Genomic DNA, 21188 nt, shown 5'->3' on the forward strand with positions numbered 1-21188 from the left:
TATAGTTACTAAACATATAATCCTGTAATGTGTGAATGTGGAGTTTACAAATTGTGAATGTAGAGTATAATGTATGTGAATGTAGAGTATAGTGTATGTGAATGTAGACCCAGGTCCACCTTGCAAGGTGGACCTGGGTCCACGACGTAACAACCCATGCATCACGCCCATAAATATCTTTAAATATTGTATTTCTAGGGAGCATTGATTTTATTGTTTAAACTTTATGCTCTTGTAGTCTTGTGCCTATACCCTGTTCTAAGATTCCTCTACCTAACACATATGTTGTGGTCAGGTGAACCTTAGTCTAAAATGACGTCGTTTTTATCCAAAAACTCAAAGCTTAGCTTAATATTAAAAAACTAAAAATTATATATTCATTTTTTTTAGCACTACTTACTTTGTTGCCTCCACTGAGGCTCGAACCTACTCCCATCATCCATGTGGGAGTGTAAATCAAGACATAAGGTGCCACTAAATCACAAGGTCTTTGGCATAATGGTGTGCGTTAACTCTATTAAGATCTAACTATTATTGGGTGGACCATACTATCAAATAATGTACATTTAGTACACGAATAATATACTTTTAGTATATTAAAAATGTACATTGTATTAAGAAAAAGTACATTATTTTATATAATGTACATTTACTACACAAATATAGTACATTTAACGTGTTAAAAATGTATTTTTGTTATGATCCCATAATTTGCCATTAAGATCACCCTGGTGTGGTGTTTTTGGACAGTGTGCTCCAAATGAAAAAAGGGTGACATTCTTATTCAGTAAGGTCTAGTGGTCCAAATACACACACAGTCGTGAATAACATAGTAGCCAAGGTTTAAAATATTCAGTATAAAATGTTATACCCTTCACTACTTGCTCCTTATTTTTGGGTTTTGTCATTGAGGAATACGGACTGGTAACGTGATAAAACTATGTGGCTTGTAATGGCATGTGAAGATAAGTTTAAAACTGTACTAAGGCACTCCTCAATAGTAATGGGATTTTAAGGGGATTTTGCATGTATGATTAGGAGAGAAAAGATGAGGGCGGAGGAAAAAAGAAAAGGAAAAAAAGAAAAACAAAACAAAAAAAATTTTTAAAAATATATATTCACGCGCCTAGGCGGGCGCAAGTTCTGCGCCTCACGCACGCGTGAGGCGCAGAAGCATTAAATGTGGGGCCCACCATAACTCTGCAAAATCTCCCAATTGCAGGAGAAAAATTTCACATTAAAGGACAACTTCTCATTTGTTTTAGTGAGTTTGTTTCCTTAATATTTGTGCCAAAATTGGCTAATGGTAACGCCCTAAAGAAGAAAGCAAGAAACCAAATAAAAAAGGACCTTTTTTTTTTCCTGCAGCTCATCTACAATACAATCCATTCATATCAACCATATCTCAAGTCCTTTACACCCAAAATCAAATTAATCTGCTCCAGGTGTAACCTCAACCAAAATGGCAAGAGATCCACATTTGTAAATTGTAATCACAAGGTCACGATTTCGAATTCATGCCCCCTTGGTTTGAGCCGGTTAACTGTGGATAACCAGTACTAATGTTACAAGGTGAGATTTATCTACACCCGAAAGGGTTGTGGAGTTTCCCTCGTCATCCAAAAAACNGTAATATAGTTACTAAACATATAATCCTGTAATGTGTGAATGTGGAGTTTACAAATTGTGAATGTAGAGTATAATGTATGTGAATGTAGAGTATAGTGTATGTGAATGTAGACCCAGGTCCACCTTGCAAGGTGGACCTGGGTCCACGACGTAACAACCCATGCATCACGCCCATAAATATCTTTAAATATTGTATTTCTAGGGAGCATTGATTTTATTGTTTAAACTTTATGCTCTTGTAGTCTTGTGCCTATACCCTGTTCTAAGATTCCTCTACCTAACACATATGTTGTGGTCAGGTGAACCTTAGTCTAAAATGACGTCGTTTTTATCCAAAAACTCAAAGCTTAGCTTAATATTAAAAAACTAAAAATTATATATTCATTTTTTTTAGCACTACTTACTTTGTTGCCTCCACTGAGGCTCGAACCTACTCCCATCATCCATGTGGGAGTGTAAATCAAGACATAAGGTGCCACTAAATCACAAGGTCTTTGGCATAATGGTGTGCGTTAACTCTATTAAGATCTAACTATTATTGGGTGGACCATACTATCAAATAATGTACATTTAGTACACGAATAATATACTTTTAGTATATTAAAAATGTACATTGTATTAAGAAAAAGTACATTATTTTATATAATGTACATTTACTACACAAATATAGTACATTTAACGTGTTAAAAATGTATTTTTGTTATGATCCCATAATTTGCCATTAAGATCACCCTGGTGTGGTGTTTTTGGACAGTGTGCTCCAAATGAAAAAAGGGTGACATTCTTATTCAGTAAGGTCTAGTGGTCCAAATACACACACAGTCGTGAATAACATAGTAGCCAAGGTTTAAAATATTCAGTATAAAATGTTATACCCTTCACTACTTGCTCCTTATTTTTGGGTTTTGTCATTGAGGAATACGGACTGGTAACGTGATAAAACTATGTGGCTTGTAATGGCATGTGAAGATAAGTTTAAAACTGTACTAAGGCACTCCTCAATAGTAATGGGATTTTAAGGGGATTTTGCATGTATGATTAGGAGAGAAAAGATGAGGGCGGAGGAAAAAAGAAAAGGAAAAAAAGAAAAACAAAACAAAAAAAATTTTTAAAAATATATATTCACGCGCCTAGGCGGGCGCAAGTTCTGCGCCTCACGCACGCGTGAGGCGCAGAAGCATTAAATGTGGGGCCCACCATAACTCTGCAAAATCTCCCAATTGCAGGAGAAAAATTTCACATTAAAGGACAACTTCTCATTTGTTTTAGTGAGTTTGTTTCCTTAATATTTGTGCCAAAATTGGCTAATGGTAACGCCCTAAAGAAGAAAGCAAGAAACCAAATAAAAAAGGACCTTTTTTTTTTCCTGCAGCTCATCTACAATACAATCCATTCATATCAACCATATCTCAAGTCCTTTACACCCAAAATCAAATTAATCTGCTCCAGGTGTAACCTCAACCAAAATGGCAAGAGATCCACATTTGTAAATTGTAATCACAAGGTCACGATTTCGAATTCATGCCCCCTTGGTTTGAGCCGGTTAACTGTGGATAACCAGTACTAATGTTACAAGGTGAGATTTATCTACACCCGAAAGGGTTGTGGAGTTTCCCTCGTCATCCAAAAAACAAAAAGCAAAAAAAAAAATCTGCCTAAAAAAATTGATTCCAGTAAAAATACAGTTGAAACCCTCTGGTCAAAGTAAAACTAAACTTTTACTTAGTCTATCTGTTGTATGGCTGATGTATTGTATTGCTGTACACCGTTGGACACTTGGACCAAATGCAATTCAGCAACAGTTTCAATTTGCTTGAACAACCTCGGCAAAAAGTTGAGGGTTAGTAGCAGAGGTCAAGCCTTTTCTTTGGGTAGAGACGATATCAAGTGATGCAATGTAGCCGCTGGGATTACAGTAGAGCTTGGATCTCTGTTGCGACCTATACTTGATTGTCTCTGCCCCAGGTTTCTGTCAGTTCCAGTTTGGAGAACACGTCTCAAAGGTCGTGGCAGGCAACGTAGTACCCGCTTTGAAGTTACCAGCAGCATTACGCCAATTATAATACAGAGCCTGTACAGAAAGATCTAAAGCTGATATTTGTGATAGAATTGATGGCTAGATATTTGATAGGCTAAAATTAAGGTTTCGATAGGAAACAAATGCTACAAGACATAAGAAAGTATAAATACCATCCAAGCAAAATGAAGAGACGGGCTGTTGGTGCGGAAGGCAGCCGTTCACCCAAAGCAAGCATACCGGCAAGTACTCCAGTAACAATTGATGCAACAGCAGCACATGTGGAAACTACAATTGCTCTCCCATGCTTCAATCCGCGTGTCTGATTAGAAGAAAAGTTAAACCTTTTAAGAGAAGTAAATGGTTATACTATTAGGTATAGGGTCTAATTATGAGTTGCAGGAGAAAACTACACAATCTCCATAACAATAAAATACGAGGAAACCAAATCAGAGTTTATGGTGCAATGTTAATATTACTGAAATAGTATGTTTGATGTTCAAAATACCTGATAAATGAATCCAGAAGCACTGCAGCATATGCTGATGGAGATGCAAATGGGCACCAGTAGCTTTGAGAAGCCTTGCTCCAAGAATATAAAGCCTAGCTTTGATATAACAGACGCCATCCTGCATTGATAGGTTCAGAGGCAGGCACACAATGAAATAGGGGAAAAGATAAATTTTACTTAAAACTGCATGACAGTCATAGTCTCATACACCATACGCATACTAAAGACGTTGAGTAAATACATTACATGCATGCTATACTTGCTCTAGATTTAGCATTTTATGTTCAGAATGGAAACAACATCAACCTTTTCATGAGATGTTTCTGATCCCAACATGGAGCCAGATGCATCCAGTTTATACAAAAAATTGATCCCTAAACTGTAAGCAATAGTCTGCTCCCATGAACCACTATAACAAAAGCAAAAATAGTACCGAATCAAAAGATAATGAAAATTACCCAAACAGTATGCCAGATCCCAAACCGTAAATTATTTCTTCAAGTACTTCATATTGCATCTGCATGGTAGTAAAATATTATCAATTAAACATCAGGAAAATTCACAAGTCCCTTAGTAGTGGAAAAGAAAAGCTGTACCAATTCTTGTTCTCTTCTCTGGCGCTTATATATGCGAAGGCAACCATTAAGGAGTACCTATATTCAAGAAAGACATTTGAGATCAGAAATACTCAACAGTACATAAATAGGCACTAACAACTCGGTTGACTGACCATAATCAGAAATTATTCACCAAAGACACTCATAAGCCCAATAATTGCACAGAAAGTCAAATTCATTTCAACTTGGTTGACTGACCATAAGCAGAAATTATTCACCAAACTACCAAAGACACCCATAATCCCAATAATTGCAACAGAAAGTCAAATTCATTTATAATAAACCAAAGAATTTAAAATTGATAGTGTTGCTACAGATCAGAGCTCATCTTAGTTATTTCAATGATTTATAAGCTCAAGAAGAGGGTATTTAAGAATGTTGGCAGAACAAGTAATTAAAGTTTGATAGCATATCCATGTGCCCAATCCCTGCATCCATGCTTTTATGACATAAGTTATTGCAATATTTCATTGCCAATCATTAACTTCTTCGTTACAATACGCATACTTTATAGTGCATATAGATTAAGGTACCTACAAACAAGATTGCAACTGCAAATGCCAGCCACGGTAAATGAAAAATTGAAACTGATGAAGCTTTTTGCTCCTCCCCTCCAGCACCAACACCTGTATGTATGTGTGTGTTAGTGTATGTACAATTGTACATATATAGAATGATGTAAGTTCTCAAGGAGATACTCTTTTGCATGAATCAAGTTGCTGCATGTTTTTCTGATTAATACATTTCACGGCTTAAAAGAAGGGGGAAAAAAAACCTTACATTACCTATGGTACCAATGCCAGCGAAAGCAATTCCCAACCAGTCAATAGCATTCATAATCTCCTTGAGATAAAAATGGGAGAAGACTGAAAGGATGGCAAGTCCACAGCCTGAAACAGGCTGAACAACAGAAACCTGAAATGGATAATTGAGATCATAAGATGTGAAATGACGAATCAGCATCCAATGAGCATCAAAGATAATGTCGTTGCAATTTTTCTAATTATCCATTACTCAAGAAAAAATTATTCATTGTACCAGTGAAATTTGATTGGTAGGAGAATTTTAATTAATGAACCATGAAACCAATTTGAAGTCCAATAATGCACTTACAGGGGCAAGGGATAATGCTCGCAACATTAAGGCAGCTCCAAACAAGTCCATTAGGAAACCTATGACCCAAGCTTTGTTAAAAGCATATGCTTTTATCACCTGCAAACTTGTTGGCCAAAAGGTTAATTAGGCTGTGTTAATATAATCAAGAATGCTAATGGTGTATGCAGGTAAAATGGTATATGGTATGATTGTTGGGATAATAGATTGCAAAATCTATTATCATACGTTTTAGCTTATTTAAGCAAATAAAAAGTAACTTGGCAATCCATAATCACAATTCATATTCATAAGTTTTGCCAAACAAGATCAATATACTACTATGGAATTAATTACTCCATAATTAGCAGTTGAAAACTCATAGATGACTGTTCTATAATACATGAATGCAAAACCTCCCTTATACACTTTAACTAACTTAGCTACAACATCATAATGCCAAAATAAATACATAAAAATTCAGGGAAGCATTTGAAATGCACACATCATGAAGAAAACAGCTATTTTTCTTCTTTTTTTTTTTTAGTTCGTTTGTTTTACTTTGGAATTATAACTATTCAATGTTAATATGGACCAAGCTAAAACTGTGTATGTGTGTGTGAACCAGAAATCTACAAGTATTAATTGGCTTTTTTCTAAACTTTTCCAGATTTGGTAGTTTGGGTTTTTAGAACCATTCAAAAGGAAACAAATATATGGGTACAAAAATTTTCTAGTGTTTTTTTGACTTAGCATACTTAACCCGCCAAACTCAGATAAAAAGCATAGAATCTATAATTGAAGAGAAGTCTCCAGCAGCAGAAACGCTTTATAGAGCTCATTAATTCCTTGAAATTTACACAACTGCTTATCTTTGGCACATATGAAGACAATTAAGCATGAGATTTAATTATACATATACGCCAATCAAACCAAAATCATTCTTGATGTAGTTAGGTTGATCGATGACTGAAAACCTAATCTAGAATTAAGTGACCACAGGCACAACTGAAATTCTGACGAACAGTTTTCGTGCAAGATAGAAAATAAAAAACGTTTTATAGAATGTGCATAAATATTTCTCATCGGAAATGAAAATTTCAAGAAAGAACAAACAAAAAGAATGCAAGAATGCTATGGTGATCCCAATCATACAAATAAATAGAATAAAAGAATTTGTATATATATACGGGCAAAGAGAGAAGCACGTACCTTGAGCTTGAAAGAGAGAGGGGGAAGAATGACGGTGCCCTTCTTCTGGAGGACTTTGCCGATGTTGTTGCCGGCGGTGGCGGCAACGGTCAGGCAGATTGATTCCCACATCTCTCTCTCTCTCCCGCTTCTTGCTTTTCCAAAAGAACTCAGTTCCGACCCCCCTGTTTTTGACTTGCTAAATTGCTCGCTTTCAGCTATTCCTAATTTCTGTTGCTCGCTTTCGAGATAACACTTTGTTTTAAGAACTAAAAATAAGAACCAGATGGATAGCTCAGGTAACAAGTGAGCTCGGAAAAAGACTCAGTGAATTTATCTATAAAAAAATAAGACTTAAAATTTATTTTTAGATGAAAATTATTTTAAAACTAAAAAGAACTCCTGGAAATCAATTTTTAAACTAAAGACAATATTTGTGAATCATTTTTAAACAAATAAAAATATATGAAAATTCATTTTGAAAACAAAAAACAACACTTGAAAGTCATTTTCAAAACTAAAAATAACACTTGCAAATCATTTTTAAAAAATAAAAAGAATGCTTAAAATGCATTTTTAAAATTAAAGAAAAACACTAGAAAAATCATTTTAAAACTAAAAACAACACTTGAAAGTCATTTTTAAAACTATAGATAACAGTTGAAAATCATTTTAAGAACTAAAGATAGCACTTTGAAAATTATTTTAAGAACTAATGAGAATACTTGGGAATCATTTTTTAAACTAGAAATAAAAAATGAAAATCATTTTTAAAACTAAAAAGAACACTTAAAAGTCATTTTAAAACTAAAAAAAAAAACTTGAAAATCATTTTAAAAACTAAAGATAATACTTGAAAAACATTTTAAAAACTAAAGAGAACACTTGAAAATCATTTTAAAAACTACAAAAGCACTTGAAAATCATTTTTAACACTAAAACGAACACTTGAAAATCATTTTTAAAACAAAAAAAAAACACTTGAAAATCATTTTTAAAAGTTAAAATAACACCTCAAAAATCAATTTAAGAACTAAAAAGAAAAGTTGAAAATCTTTTTAACATCTAAAAAGAACACCCGAAAATCATTTTTACACTAAATAGCACAATTAAAAAATCTAAAATTGAAAGATTTCATTCTATTTGAGCTTAGAATTCGAAAGGTTTTGAGATCTTTTGAATATGAATATTGATAAATATAGATATTAGTGGCAAAATATACAATTAAAAAAATCATGTGTCTGTAAATAAATTAAAGACACATAATATGTTAACTATAAACACGTAATGTATCGTTAATATATTATGCGTATGCAGTTAACATATTATGTATTTATTTTTTTGAAACCAACATATTATGTATTTGTAATTAATATAATATGTGTTTTAAATTTTTAATAGACACATAATTTGTTAATTAAAGATACATAAAATATTAACTAGAAACAAATAATTTTTGGACTACGACCCTGTAAAGTGGGCACTTACCGTATAACAATTGATATTTGACTACGGACGGTCTATTATTTGGGTCAAATTTGGTCTAAGTGGGATGGTCAATTCTACATTAACCCAATTTAGTAATTTTATAGTATTACCCTTGAGTTTTTTCCCAAAATGGTCTCTCGACTATTGTTCATTCTCAATTTTGCATTTCGATTTTCAATTGCACCTAATGTGGTCTCTCGACTTTCAAAAACTCACCCAATTTGGTCCTCCGTTACATATTCCGTCAAATCAGTGTTAAAATGAAGGGCATTTTCGTCCATTTACCTATTGTTAGCCTAATAAACATTGAGAAATAGTTGATGGACCATTTTGAGAATAGTCAAGGGACCATTTTGGGAAAAACTATTTTATTTTATTTTTTTTTATTTTCATTTTCTAGACTCTATAAAATTAGAATTTTTATACATTTTTTCTTACAAATATAAATAGTTAAAATCGTGCAATCCATCCTAAAAATTTTTAACTTTTTTACAAACTTTTTCCCTCTATCTAAATATACAAACTATTCCTATGCAGATTTACAATAAGTTTCGTAAATTTCATAAATACTCATTTTTTAAGCACCGATTAAAATAATTCTTAGTCACATCTGTAGTACTAAATATATTACTTTGGATTTTTTTATAAATAAGATATAATATTATTAAATTCAAATAATTAAAAATAATGTGCCCACAACACAAAAGATTTTATGATTGACTTAAAAATTAACTATAAATTTTATTGTTGAATATAAATTGACAATTATTAAACATTATTTATAATAATTATTGTGTCCCGTGTAATATACTAAAATTATTAGGTAGGATTTTTATAATTAAGGTATAATTTAATTAAATCAAAATTATTAAAAATAATGTGTCCACATTACAAAATAAATTATACTTGCCTTAATAATTAATAATTGATAAAAAAAATAAGAAGAGGAAAACATATAAAAGATGTCATACAATATCTTAAATAATGTAAATTAATATAAAATTTAATAATTATTTCAAAATCAAATACAGAAAATATTGCAGGAAATATTGACGAGATTTTACTTTTCGACTCACCTGAGAAGTTTACTAGAAAATTTTATTACCTTTCGGTCCAATATTTTCCCTACATTTTACACTCTTTGGATGTCTACGCTTGAAAAAAAAAATTATTTTCAATGGTAAAAGTAATATTTAATGTGATACATAGTGATTGATTGTCTATGAACATTAAAAAAAAAGAAGTATATGAGTATTTATGAAATTTACGGAACTTATTGTAAAACTTCATAGGAATAGTTTGTATATTTAGAGGGGAAAAGTCTGTAAAGAAAGTTAAAAATTTTGAGGTTGGATTGCGCGATTTTAACTATTTATATTTGTAAGAAAAAAATGTATAGAAGTTATAATTTTATAGAGTCTAAAAAATGAAAATAAATAAAAATGAAATAAATAAAATAGTTTTTCCCAAAATGGTCCCTTGACTATTCTCAAAATGGTCCCTCAACTATTTTTTCAATGTTTATTAGGCTAACAATAGATAAATGGACGAAAATACCCTTCATTTTAACACTGATTTGACGGAATATGTAACGGAGGACCAAATTGAGTGAGTTTTTGAAAGTCGAGGGACCACATTAGGTGTAATTGAAAGTCGAAATGCAAAATTGAGAATGAGCAATAGTCGAGGGACCATTTTGGAAAAAAACTCTATCACCCTTTCTTCTATTTAAGTACACCTTATTCAAATTCCGATCAAATGAGAAGCAAACTGATGACTGAGAGTCCGAGACATTCAGTCTGCATTGCTGGAAAACGATGATTTCTCCGCCCTTTACGTAATGAAAAGGAAGGGGTATCGGAAGCGTTTTACATGATGATGAAGATATCAAACTCGATTTCAGATTTCATGAGTTTTTACTCTCTATGGTTGTGTAGACACCATTATTCCACAAATGCAAATATTGCTACATTTTTCAGCAAATATGTGGACAAGAACAATGTCTTCTCTTGGAACTCTATCATTGCCGAGTTGGCTAGGAGCGGAGACTCAGTCGAGGCGCTTCGGGCTTTCGCTTCTATGCGGAAGCTCTCTCTTAGACCAAATCGTTCCTCATTCCCGTGCGCCATCAAATCGTGTTCTGCCCTTCGTGATCTCACTTCTGGCAGGCAGGTCCACCAGCATGTTTTGATCTTCGGGTATGGGTCGGACCTTTTTGCGTCGTCATCGCTAATTGATATGTACTCCAAGTGTGGTAAGCTCGAAGATGCGAGGTTACTGTTCGACGAAATTCCCCAACGAAATGTGGTTTCTTGGACGGCTATGATTACTGGGTATATACAGAGTGACCACGCCCGTGATGCTCTCTTGCTCTTCAAAGAACTTTTGGTTGAAGAGAGCGAGAGCCTAGGGGAGGAGGAAGTGTATGTTGATGCAGTTGCATTGGTGTCTGTTCTATCTGCTTGTTCTCGGGTTTCGGGGAAAACTATGACGCAGGGGGTTCATGGTTTTGCAATAAAAAGGGGGCTTGATGAGCATTTGGGTGTAGGGAATACACTGATTGATGCTTATGCAAAGTGTAGCGAGGTAGGCTTGTCTAGGAAGGTGTTTGAGGAGATGGCTGAGAAGGATGTCATATCTTGGAACTCGATTATTGCAGTTTATGCTCAAAATGGGCTTTCCTCTGAAGCAATAGAAATGTTTCATTTATTGGTGAAAGATAGAGAAGTTGAATACAATGCTGTCACATTGTCCACCCTCCTGTTGGCATGTGCACATGCTGGAGCTCTTCATGTTGGGAAGTGCATACATGATCAGGTACTTATTGGTATTTTAATTTTTTTTTTCTGAACCACACAATTAATCACTTCATTACATTCTTTAATTTAATTCCTCTCTGTAATAGTTTTCAAACTCTCTATGCATTCCTAATTTCTTGTTGACTTTGTTATCCTTAGGTCATAAAAATGCGCCTCGAAGATAATGTATATGTTGGCACCTCAATCATTGACATGTACTGCAAATGTGGGAGATTAGAGATGGCTAGGAAGGCATTCAATCGTATGAAAGAAAAGAATGTAAAGTCATGGTCCGCCATGATTGCTGGCTATGGAATGCATGGGCGGGCCAAGGAAGCTCTTGAAGTTTTCTACAAGATGAACCGTGATGGTGTGACTCCAAATTACATCACGTTTGTTTCAGTCTTAGCTGCTTGTGGGCATGCTGGCTTGGTGGACGAAGGATGGTATTGGTTTAGAGCCATGGAGCACAGATTCCATATACAGCCCGGGCTGGAGCATTATAGTTGCATGGTCGATCTACTTGGGCGTGCTGGTTTTCTCTCCAAAGCCTATGATCTAATCAATGAAATGAAGGTGGCACCAGATTTTGTGGTTTGGGGTTCTCTCCTTTCTGCATGCAGAATGCAAAAAAATGTAGAGCTTGCGGAAATTTGTGCTAGTAAATTATTTGAATTAGACCCGAACAACTGTGGATATTATGTCTTGCTTTCAAATATATATGCCGATGCTGGAAGATGGAGAGATGCAGAAAGGATGAGAATGCTTATGAAAAATCAGGGGTTAACCAAAACTCCAGGGTTTAGTCTGGTCGAACTCAAAGGTTTAGTTCATATATTTCTGGTCGGAGATAGAGAACATCCTCAACATGAGAAGATTTATGCGTATTTAGAAGAATTGTCCATAAAGTTGCAAGCACTTGGCTACACACCGAACATGACTTCAGTTCTTCACGATGTTGATGAGGAGGAGAAAGGGATGGTGTTACAAGTTCATAGCGAGAAGTTGGCTGTGGCTTTTGGGATTATGAATTCCGTCCCTGGTGCAACAATCCATGTCATTAAGAATCTTAGGATATGTAGCGACTGCCACACAACAATTAAGCTGACAACCAAGATTGTTGATCGGGAAATTGTTGTGAGAGACTCCAAGAGATTCCACCATTTTAAGGATGGCTCATGTTCATGCGGGGACTACTGGTGAGGTGAAACTACTGAGGAAACAATGAACCCCTTCTCTGTCTGGAACTTGTGTTTCATTTGCAAATGATGGTAGTTTGGCCGGTTTTTATGGCAAGAGTTTGTTGAGGTCAGAGATGGAGGAGGAGGAGGAGTTTCAGACTTCTGTTATTTATTAATTTGTATTGTTTCTTTTGGAAGAGAGGGTGGGGAAAGATTTTAATCTGGGATCAGGTAAAGTTACAATATCATCCAAGAATGTTCTTTAGACACCCAGCTTTGTTTCTTCTCTCCAGGACCATTGTTTCTTTTCAACATTGTTTACTACTTTGATGGCTTATATCATAGTATAGAAGTAAACAACCTCAATTGTCTACATGATATGTTTATCTAAAGCAGTATTAAAGCAGCTTTTAACAACCAGTTGTATTTCTGTTTTCAGGTTAAGCCTTTGAGACTCTTATGCCTGCAGTGAATTTACGCATTTGGGCAATCTTCCATTGCTGGTGAAATTTCACAGCTTATAAAACAACCAAATCTTCTGAGCACAAGGGATATACCCATTTTGGCATCATTCTCACTATAATTGTCGAGTTCGGACATGTCTTTTGTCTCAAATACTACCTAGGGAACCAGTAAACTAAGTTCGTCCGGGCATTTAGATATATATTTCTATATTATGGCTTCACCTGTTAAAATATTAAATTATTACGGAGTATATATTTTATTTTTTAATTATATATATATATATATATATATATATATATTTATTTATTTATTTATTTATTTATATTTGCAAAATATCTCAAGTATATAAATCGATTACCAAATTCCCAAAATCTAATTTACGGAGTACAATTTTTCTAATCAGGCCTATAGCGTCTGGCGATCGACTACGACGAGGCGACGACGCAGCTGTGAGTTGGCAGGTTTGTCTTCCACACTTAGTTCTCCCTATTCGTTTTGTTGATTGTTAAATCTTGTTATAGAACATCATCTACTCCGTATTATTTTTGAATTTTGATTGATAATTTTAGTGAAAAGGAGGAATAAGAATTTCAAGCCCGTTCTTTCCGGAATCTGAAGAAAAAATGGCGTTGCCATCACGCCTTCATGTTCTCTCGTTGTTTCGGTCACTGCTGAGAACTGCGCGTGACTTCCCAGACTACAACATACGAGAATACACCAAGCGCCGTACCATGGATGCCTTTCGGCAGAACAAGGCCCTCTCAGACTCGTCTCTAGTCGCCGCCGCTCTCTCAGATGGGAAGGCACAGCTCCAGATTGCCAAACGTCAGGCCTTCGTCTATGGTCTCTATGCTCCCAAGATCAAGAGTGTTATGGAATTAAAACACTGATTTCAAGAATGAATTTTTCCTTTAGATTTTCTAATTTTAAATTAGGCCCTAGAGCTAGATTTCTCTGGAGCTTGGATATTGATTATATGCCGGAAACTGAACTTTGTTAACTTAATTAGTGTTTTCAGCTATTTATATGTTTGTGGATTAGGAAACAGAAGAGTTTTAAGGACTTGGTAGTGGCATGGGATTGTGGAGACTTATTGTTCATAAGCTACCTTACATCAGTGCAAGGTACCCTGGGAAGGTAAGTATATTTTGGTTAATAAGCTGCAGCTTTGTTGGCAACTCTTTGTGCTGAGTTACTGTTTCCATTATCCCTTACATCTCATAAGTTGCATGAGCATGATTGTTATATAGAGATTCATTCCATAACAAACTTTCCATTTTTTCTGATTGACCTTCAATTTCATCTTATTTTGTTAGCATTCTCTGGAAAAAAAAATATTTGCATTTTGTGCTTTTGTTGTTGTATCTTGTTATTTATTTCTGAATGGTGGTTGCTGATGAAGCTCCTAAGAATCTGAATAGTCAGGATGTTAAACCTTCCTGTTTGTACTTCTCACTTAGTCATTTATCTAGATTAGCTTTTGTTGGTTTTGATAATAAAAAGAAAGGTCAGCTGAAAAAATTGAGAATGAAAATCATCAGAATTAGCTTGTGTCATCCTCACCAAAAAGCATTCCAGATTCTAGAGTAACCAGTACATGAATTCCATGGGCATGTGGATATAGTTTTGGCCCTTTCCCGTGAAGAAATGGGATTAATTTGATCTTTATGCTGCTTAACAAATTAAAATCTATTACAGTATGTTTTTATTGTTAATGCTATTCTGTTTATATTGCTAATTGTTATGATGTATTGGTTGAAGTTAAGGATTTGTGGTTATTGGTTGGTTTTCATTTGATTCTAGAGATTGTATTAAAATTGTGATGTTAGATTTTTGTATTTATGAATTTGTGGTTATGTACTTATGTACTCCGTATTAGTTTAGCATTATTGTATTAGGTTTATTTTTTACAAATACACAGACTTTAAAAAGGCTCCTATTTAGGATTTATTTGAATTTTTTTTTTTAGTACATTTGAATGACCTACATATTAATAGGTTTTTAAAATGACTTCAGACTAGCCGATCTATGATTCTATGGTAGGTTTAGGTTTGAGTCTAGAAAAGCCTTACAATACAAGCATAGGTCTTAGGTTCCCATAACAAGCTTATCTAAATTTTTATAGTCTTGGTTCGGTTTGGCATATATTCATCCCTACCTAATGTACCATATTAACAACATCACATCAAGGGCTTTACGCAGTTACGCTTGTGCATTTCAATTGTTATACACTTGATCATGGTCCACACAACACTGCCGTTTCTTTTAATGAAAAGAAACGATAGTCGTTACGATCAACCAATTATATGTTTGTTGTGTCCCTAGTTTTTTTTAAAAATGAAAATAGAGTGTATATTGTCAAATGAAATTGTAGTTTAATTAAAATGATACGTTAGTAGTACTGTAATGAAAGTAGTACTGTATGTATTAAATGATATTGAATGATCCACACAGTTATTGAACTCTGGTTGTTTCTGGTTGTTTCTATATGTCCATTGATCCATTGTCCATAAAACTATAAGAATACATTTGATAAAACGAATATGAGAGAGGTTGAAAAGAAAAACAAAGATGAGAAGATCTCAACGAAGATGAGAGAGTCTACTCCATAGACCTTTTCGGAACCGTCTACCACTGTTAACCGTAACAACTTTTTTTTTAAAATATTATTCAAGAAATGCCATCGTATTGCTTCCGAGTCCACGTTGCTACGTGCACATTAAAATTTGCCTGTGCATTTATGTTATCTTGTAAGTAGCAAATTTCTTTAGTTATTATTTTGAAAGTAGTTGCATCTTCTTTTTTTTTTTCTTGCCTTTTTCTCCCAAGTGTGAATCTTGCAACTTGCAAGATAGACACCACTCTTTTACCTTTTTTGCGGTTTTTTTAGAAGTTTTTGTAAGTGTGATTAGGAAAGAGAAAATAGAAGATAAATGAAAAAAATAAAAGGAAAACATTTTGTCAGGCACCCAAGATATCAATTCCTGAAGAGCTTACGCGCCCAAGCATTACCTACACTACACGCACAAGAAACCCAATTGTCAGTAGCATGTCACTCTTTCTTCTCTCTCATTGGGACTCACAATAAACCATTCATTTGCAGAAAAGAAAAAAAAAAAAACACACCCTCCCTCCTACTTCTCTCACCTCCACATCACACTATACACCACAAATAACCACCAAATATCTATTGATATAGATGCTCATGGACAATGATTTTCTCAAATCTGAATAATTTATTTATATGATTATATCATGCCATGCCCACACTTTTTTGCAATTGTTCATTTGTTCATGCAGATAAACTAGGACTTGGTCTAACATTTTCCTTATTTCATCAATATCTCTTTGCATTTCTCCTTATTTCCTCACTATCCTTCAGCAAACCAACACCATTTTTATTATTGGTCTTACTATTTGTAGCAAATGTTAGTTTAGAGCATCTCATCCATGAGGATTTTATGTGATTTTTGTCATATTCATGTAGGAGAGGGAGTGAGGGGGAGAGAGGAAAGTAAGGATAAAAATCTAACAATCAAAAATTAAAAAATAGCCTATTTATGTGCTTAGCTGGCGTGTATAGTGCACTCGCCAGCTAGGGGCAACAGGTGCGCACCTTCAGAGTTACTTTTTTCATTTCTTCTCAAAGTCTAGAGCTCACAAAAAAATTATATTTGCAGGAATAAAACCTCACAAAAATTATTTCTCCCATTAGTTAAAAAATCATAAATTGATTTTTTCTTTCTAAAAAACTGAGCAAAAACTATTGATGGGATACTCTTAGTATGCTTAGTCAGTTTTAAATTTATCACATGTGATCCTTCGACTATAATGATTTTGTTCTTTTAAATTTATCACATGTGGTCTTTCAACTCTATGCCGCTTGACCGCAAGGTCTTTGACATATTAAAATGCTTAATTGCATTATTTATTTATTTTCCCCATTTTTATTGATTTTACACTTTCTTGACAAGTAATAATTTATTCATTAATCTCCAAAAATACCCGTAGATTCCGTTACCCCTTCACTCTTGCACTTCTTTTCGACTTGTTCCCCTTATCTCTTCAGTCTTCACTCTATTCTGATATAAATCTTCGCCCCATCATCTTCTCTCTCACAGATTTCCGGCACCGTTCGCCACCGCTCTTTACTGCTCCGTCGCCGTGAAAATAGCCTGAGCACCACCAGCCATCGAGGTCCACGGGTGAGTACCTATCTTCTTCACAAAAATGCAAATATCAGTAGTCGTAACAGCGACCTCAAAAGCACCATCGTTTCCGACATTCCACCGTTTGATAAAAAATCAACTGCAATCCAATCCGCTTAAACACACTCACAATCTCTCTTTCCATACCGACACCGGAATTTCACCTCCCGCGGCCGTCAAAGGCGGCCCCTCTACTGTCGCCGGAGGATTTTTGTCCGCGATTGAGAGGGTAATTGACGAAGAAGATTACCGGAGAGCTCGGGCCGAGGTGAACCGGAAAGGAATTGATGTTGAGGGATATTCGTTTGAAGGGATGTCAGTTGGCGGCCACGAGACTTGTGTTGTTGTGCCTCAGCTCAAGTGTGCCTTCGACATTGGGAGGTGTCCCCCCAAGGCTGTTCAGCAGAATTTCTTGTTCATTACTCACGCTCATCTTGATCACATTGTAAGCCTTTTCAGGAATTCTGTTTATTTCTAATTCTTGTAATCTTGTGGTATGGTAAAGCTGAATTTTAGTCTTTGCTCCCGAGTGCACTTAATAATCATAGAGGGTAACAATATAAAGTACACCCGAATAACACAATATTAAATGTACCTATTGCTATTATTAATTGGTGAAAGTTACTTGCATTCTATATTGTTAAAAGTTGTATTTTATAGTGTTGTTACTTGCATTGTTTGCATACTTGTATCGGTTAGTTACACTTTAAAGTTTGAGTCATTTAAGAAAATGCCACCATATTTTTTTTTAAAATTTCTATAATTGCTTTTGCTTCTGAGCCATTAGATCTTTTCAGATAGAGGGTTCTGATTAGTTCCTAGTTCTCTCATCGGCGGGCGGCCGTTCTCGAGTGCGCCCATATATATATATATATATATATATATATGAGGAATATGTCATCAAATTGAAGTTACTGTTATGCATTGTTTGCTTAAATAAGCTATAACTGATACTTTTATTATTAAAAAAAAAAGTGGATAAAAAAATTACAGTTTGGTAAAATGAACCTTTGCACTAACATATGATTACTTCAGTAAACCTATAACTTGTAGATGATGAAAAAGTAGATTTTTATCACAATTCTGGAACTGTCAATTTATTTATAAATGCCCTTATTCTAGCAAGATTGCAATGCTCTCATTTCAGTTGCTAGCACATCAAAGTGCTCTCCTTCAACCATTTCTTGATATGCTTATAAAAAATGGAAGTTAAAGTTAGCTCTTTATACCATTTCAGGGTGGACTTCCTATGTATTTAGCTACACGTGGCTTATATAACTTGAAACCTCCAACTGTATTTGTTCCTCCTTGCATAAAAGATGATGTACGGAAGTTACTTGACATTCACAGATCCATGAGTCAAGTAGAACTTAGCCTGGATTTGGTTGCTTTGGAAATAGGTACCACCTTCATCTTGCTTAAATGCCTTTCAAAATTCTTCTCTGCCATGTCTTAAATATCATTTACACAACTTCACTCAGGTGAAACATATGAATTGCGGAATGATCTTGTGGTTCGGCCATTTAGAACTCACCATGTCATACCCAGCCAGGTATGCCTGCATCGACTAATCCATAAAAATCAAATAAATACTACTACGTATATCCCTTGTGAGATATTCATAGTATAGGAATGCACAAAAGCTTTTATTTAATATTTTATACGGTGTTGATAAAAAAAATCTCGTTCTTAAATGTCACATATCTTTGGTCATTGAGTGCTAAATATTAGAATTGTGATGAGCTTAACAGCCCACTGCACTTAAATATCTTGAATTTGCTAAGCTATCTTGTGTGGCTTTCTTCACGATGAACTATTAAGTAATTGCAAAAGTGGTGAAGACATTTCTGGATTTGTAACTTCAGTCATGCTTTTGTTAAGAACTTAAGTTTTGATAAAACAATTAGTACTCTATTATTTCTGTGTTTTCTTATTAATGTCTTCGAATTGGAACTCTTGCATCTTTTGTTGTTTGCAAAATGAGATAACTACTTTCATATGTACACAGGGTTATGTCATTTACTCTCTTCGGAAGAAGCTGAAGAAGCAATACATGCATCTTCAGGGAAGACAAATCGAGAAACTGAAGAAATCCGGAGCTCAGGTTTGTAATTCTTTCGAGTCCTGATAGGCTGATAATAATGGTGATTTAACAAGTATGTAATGCAAGTATTCATTTTTTTAGATAACAGATACTATACTGTGCCCTGAGGTAGCCTTCACCGGAGATACAGCATCAGATTTTTATATTGACCCCAAAAATGCTGACGCCTTGAGGGCAAAAATTCTTATCATTGAGGTAAATTGTTTTGGTTGGCCTACCTTTTTATAAGTAAATCAAACCCTGTATAAATGGTAGATGGCATAGTTTAACTAGCCATGAAGTTCTAGAAATGAATGTCTAGATGCATTATATATTGGTCAAATGTAACTAGGTTCAAAAAATTTATTCTACTGGGAGGACGACTTGTAAACTTTACCCTTCTGCAAAGTAGGCCAATTATATCAGCTAAAATGAAAACAAGTCAACTGATGTAGGAAGTGGAAAGCGTCATTACACTGATCTGCAACTTGCGTTTTCTGGTACTAGGGCCGGGCCTGGTACAATAATATATACACAATGAATGAATGAGTCAGTTGTGATTATAATCAACAGTTCTATTAATTTCTTTCTCCTACAAACATGTTCCATTTTAATGATGAGGATAAAAAATATGTTTCCACAGGCAACTTTCTTGGATGAAAGTATCAGTGTTGAGCATGCACGGGAGCATGGTCATACTCATCTGTCCGAGGTAATTATAAGCGAATTTATTAGGTTTAATTTTGCTTAAAGATCATCTTTTTCTTAACTTTCTTGTTGGTACATAGTCTCAAGCCAATATTATTGGACTACAAGATCTCCCTTTGCATATCATATCTTTGAATTAATTGCAGATAATGGAGCATGCTCAATGGATTCGAAGTAAAGCAGTTGTTCTAACCCATTTTTCTCCACGCTATACTCTTGAGGTATCAATTACTAAAGAGAAATAATTGGCCCGCAGTTTTTTTCTCAGCTATTATTCCCCCCAGCCACCACAGTAGCAATTTATAAAAAGATTTATTTACCAATTACAGGATATCCGCAAAGGTGTATCAAAGCTGCAATCTAAGGTGCCAGCCAAAGTAGTTGCTCTAACAGAAGGCTTCAAATCAATTCACTCATAGCCCCTTAGGTGACCAAAGTCTTAAGCTTCTAGGAATTTTTGGATATGATGATGAAACCGAGTTGATTGGGCCATACCCTCTCCTTCATGGCTTGTAAATACATTGGGTATTCGAACGAAAATCTTGACGATACTTGGACTCGTATGCAATGTACAGAGGAGAAAGAAGTAAATCTTTCACTTCGTATATACACATAACACCCATTAGATGCTTGCAGAAGAAGCGAAGCGAAGCTGGACAGGACCAGCGATAGCATGTTTTGCAGAAGTGGGGTGGCTATTGAATTGAAGAAATGTCCAGGTTTTTGTAATTGTAACAATCACATATTTGTATTGCTTTCAATCACACAGGCTGTTGTTTAGGCAGATATATGCGATCAAAATTCCAGTTGGTGTTGAGTATGGTTTAAGGCCTATGGGGGGTGGATATGCTGACTGATTTAGAGCTTAAGTTAAATGCTAATACATTTAGATTTTACAATTGTTACTTGATATAATAGTAATTAAATTCATTACTTTTACCGGGTGTCTTAAGAGTTTATGCCAATCATTACTTATGGTGTTATTCAAATTCTGCATCAAACTTGCAATAAGTGTAATAATCTTTTTTATTCAGTAATTATTTGTGAACTGGTTATTTTACTACAAGTTAATAAACTGAAGATGTGTTAAATAGTACAAAATTTAAAGGGAAAATTTGTACTTTTGGTCAATTGAGTTATAGGATAATAGTAGATTTAATTCCTATATTATAGGTGTTACAATTGGAGTTTTTGATCTTT

The 21188-nt window shown here is 34.6% G+C and overlaps 3 protein-coding genes across 5 annotated transcripts; 2 read left to right on the forward strand and 1 right to left on the reverse strand.

The window, feature by feature from the left end:
• Positions 1-2984: 2984 nt before the first annotated feature.
• Positions 2985-7245, reverse strand: LOC116017415 (probable magnesium transporter NIPA9). 2 transcript variants are annotated; one of them, XM_031258002.1, is made up of 9 exons: positions 7079-7245; positions 5888-5986; positions 5560-5689; positions 5312-5400; positions 4754-4810; positions 4616-4674; positions 4155-4275; positions 3820-3968; positions 2985-3700 (listed from the first exon to the last, which is right to left on the reverse strand). In XM_031258002.1, the coding sequence occupies exons 1-9, from the start codon at positions 7187-7189 to the stop codon at positions 3484-3486; spliced, it is 1032 nt and encodes a 343-aa protein (XP_031113862.1). In that variant the 5' UTR covers positions 7190-7245; the 3' UTR covers positions 2985-3483. The 2 variants fall into 2 exon arrangements, with proteins under 2 accessions (XP_031113862.1, XP_031113867.1); XM_031258007.1 differs by having other exon boundaries at positions 5888-5993; positions 7079-7187.
• A 3077-nt stretch (positions 7246-10322) lies between these two features.
• Positions 10323-13606, forward strand: LOC116023604 (pentatricopeptide repeat-containing protein At3g26782, mitochondrial-like). Of its 2 annotated transcripts, none has more exons than XM_031264609.1 (5): positions 10323-11362; positions 11503-12755; positions 12964-13165; positions 13393-13450; positions 13559-13606. In XM_031264609.1, exons 1-2 carry the CDS (start codon positions 10418-10420, stop codon positions 12544-12546), a joined length of 1989 nt encoding a protein of 662 aa, XP_031120469.1. In that variant the 5' UTR covers positions 10323-10417; the 3' UTR covers positions 12547-12755; positions 12964-13165; positions 13393-13450; positions 13559-13606. The 2 variants fall into 2 exon arrangements, with proteins under 2 accessions (XP_031120469.1, XP_031120476.1); XM_031264616.1 differs by having other exon boundaries at positions 12964-13027.
• Positions 13607-13874: 268 nt separating this feature from the next.
• LOC116023618 (tRNase Z TRZ2, chloroplastic) lies at positions 13875-20934 on the forward strand. The gene is made up of 9 exons (XM_031264624.1): positions 13875-14126; positions 17111-17642; positions 18435-18597; positions 18679-18749; positions 19206-19301; positions 19383-19496; positions 19924-19992; positions 20135-20209; positions 20318-20934. The coding sequence occupies exons 2-9, from the start codon at positions 17220-17222 to the stop codon at positions 20405-20407; spliced, it is 1101 nt and encodes a 366-aa protein (XP_031120484.1). The 5' UTR covers positions 13875-14126; positions 17111-17219; the 3' UTR covers positions 20408-20934.
• The last annotated feature ends 254 nt before the right edge of the window (positions 20935-21188 follow it).

The sequence above is a fragment of the Ipomoea triloba genome, chromosome 1 (assembly GCF_003576645.1).
Source record: "Ipomoea triloba cultivar NCNSP0323 chromosome 1, ASM357664v1".
Taxonomy (NCBI): Eukaryota; Viridiplantae; Streptophyta; class Magnoliopsida; order Solanales; family Convolvulaceae; genus Ipomoea; species Ipomoea triloba.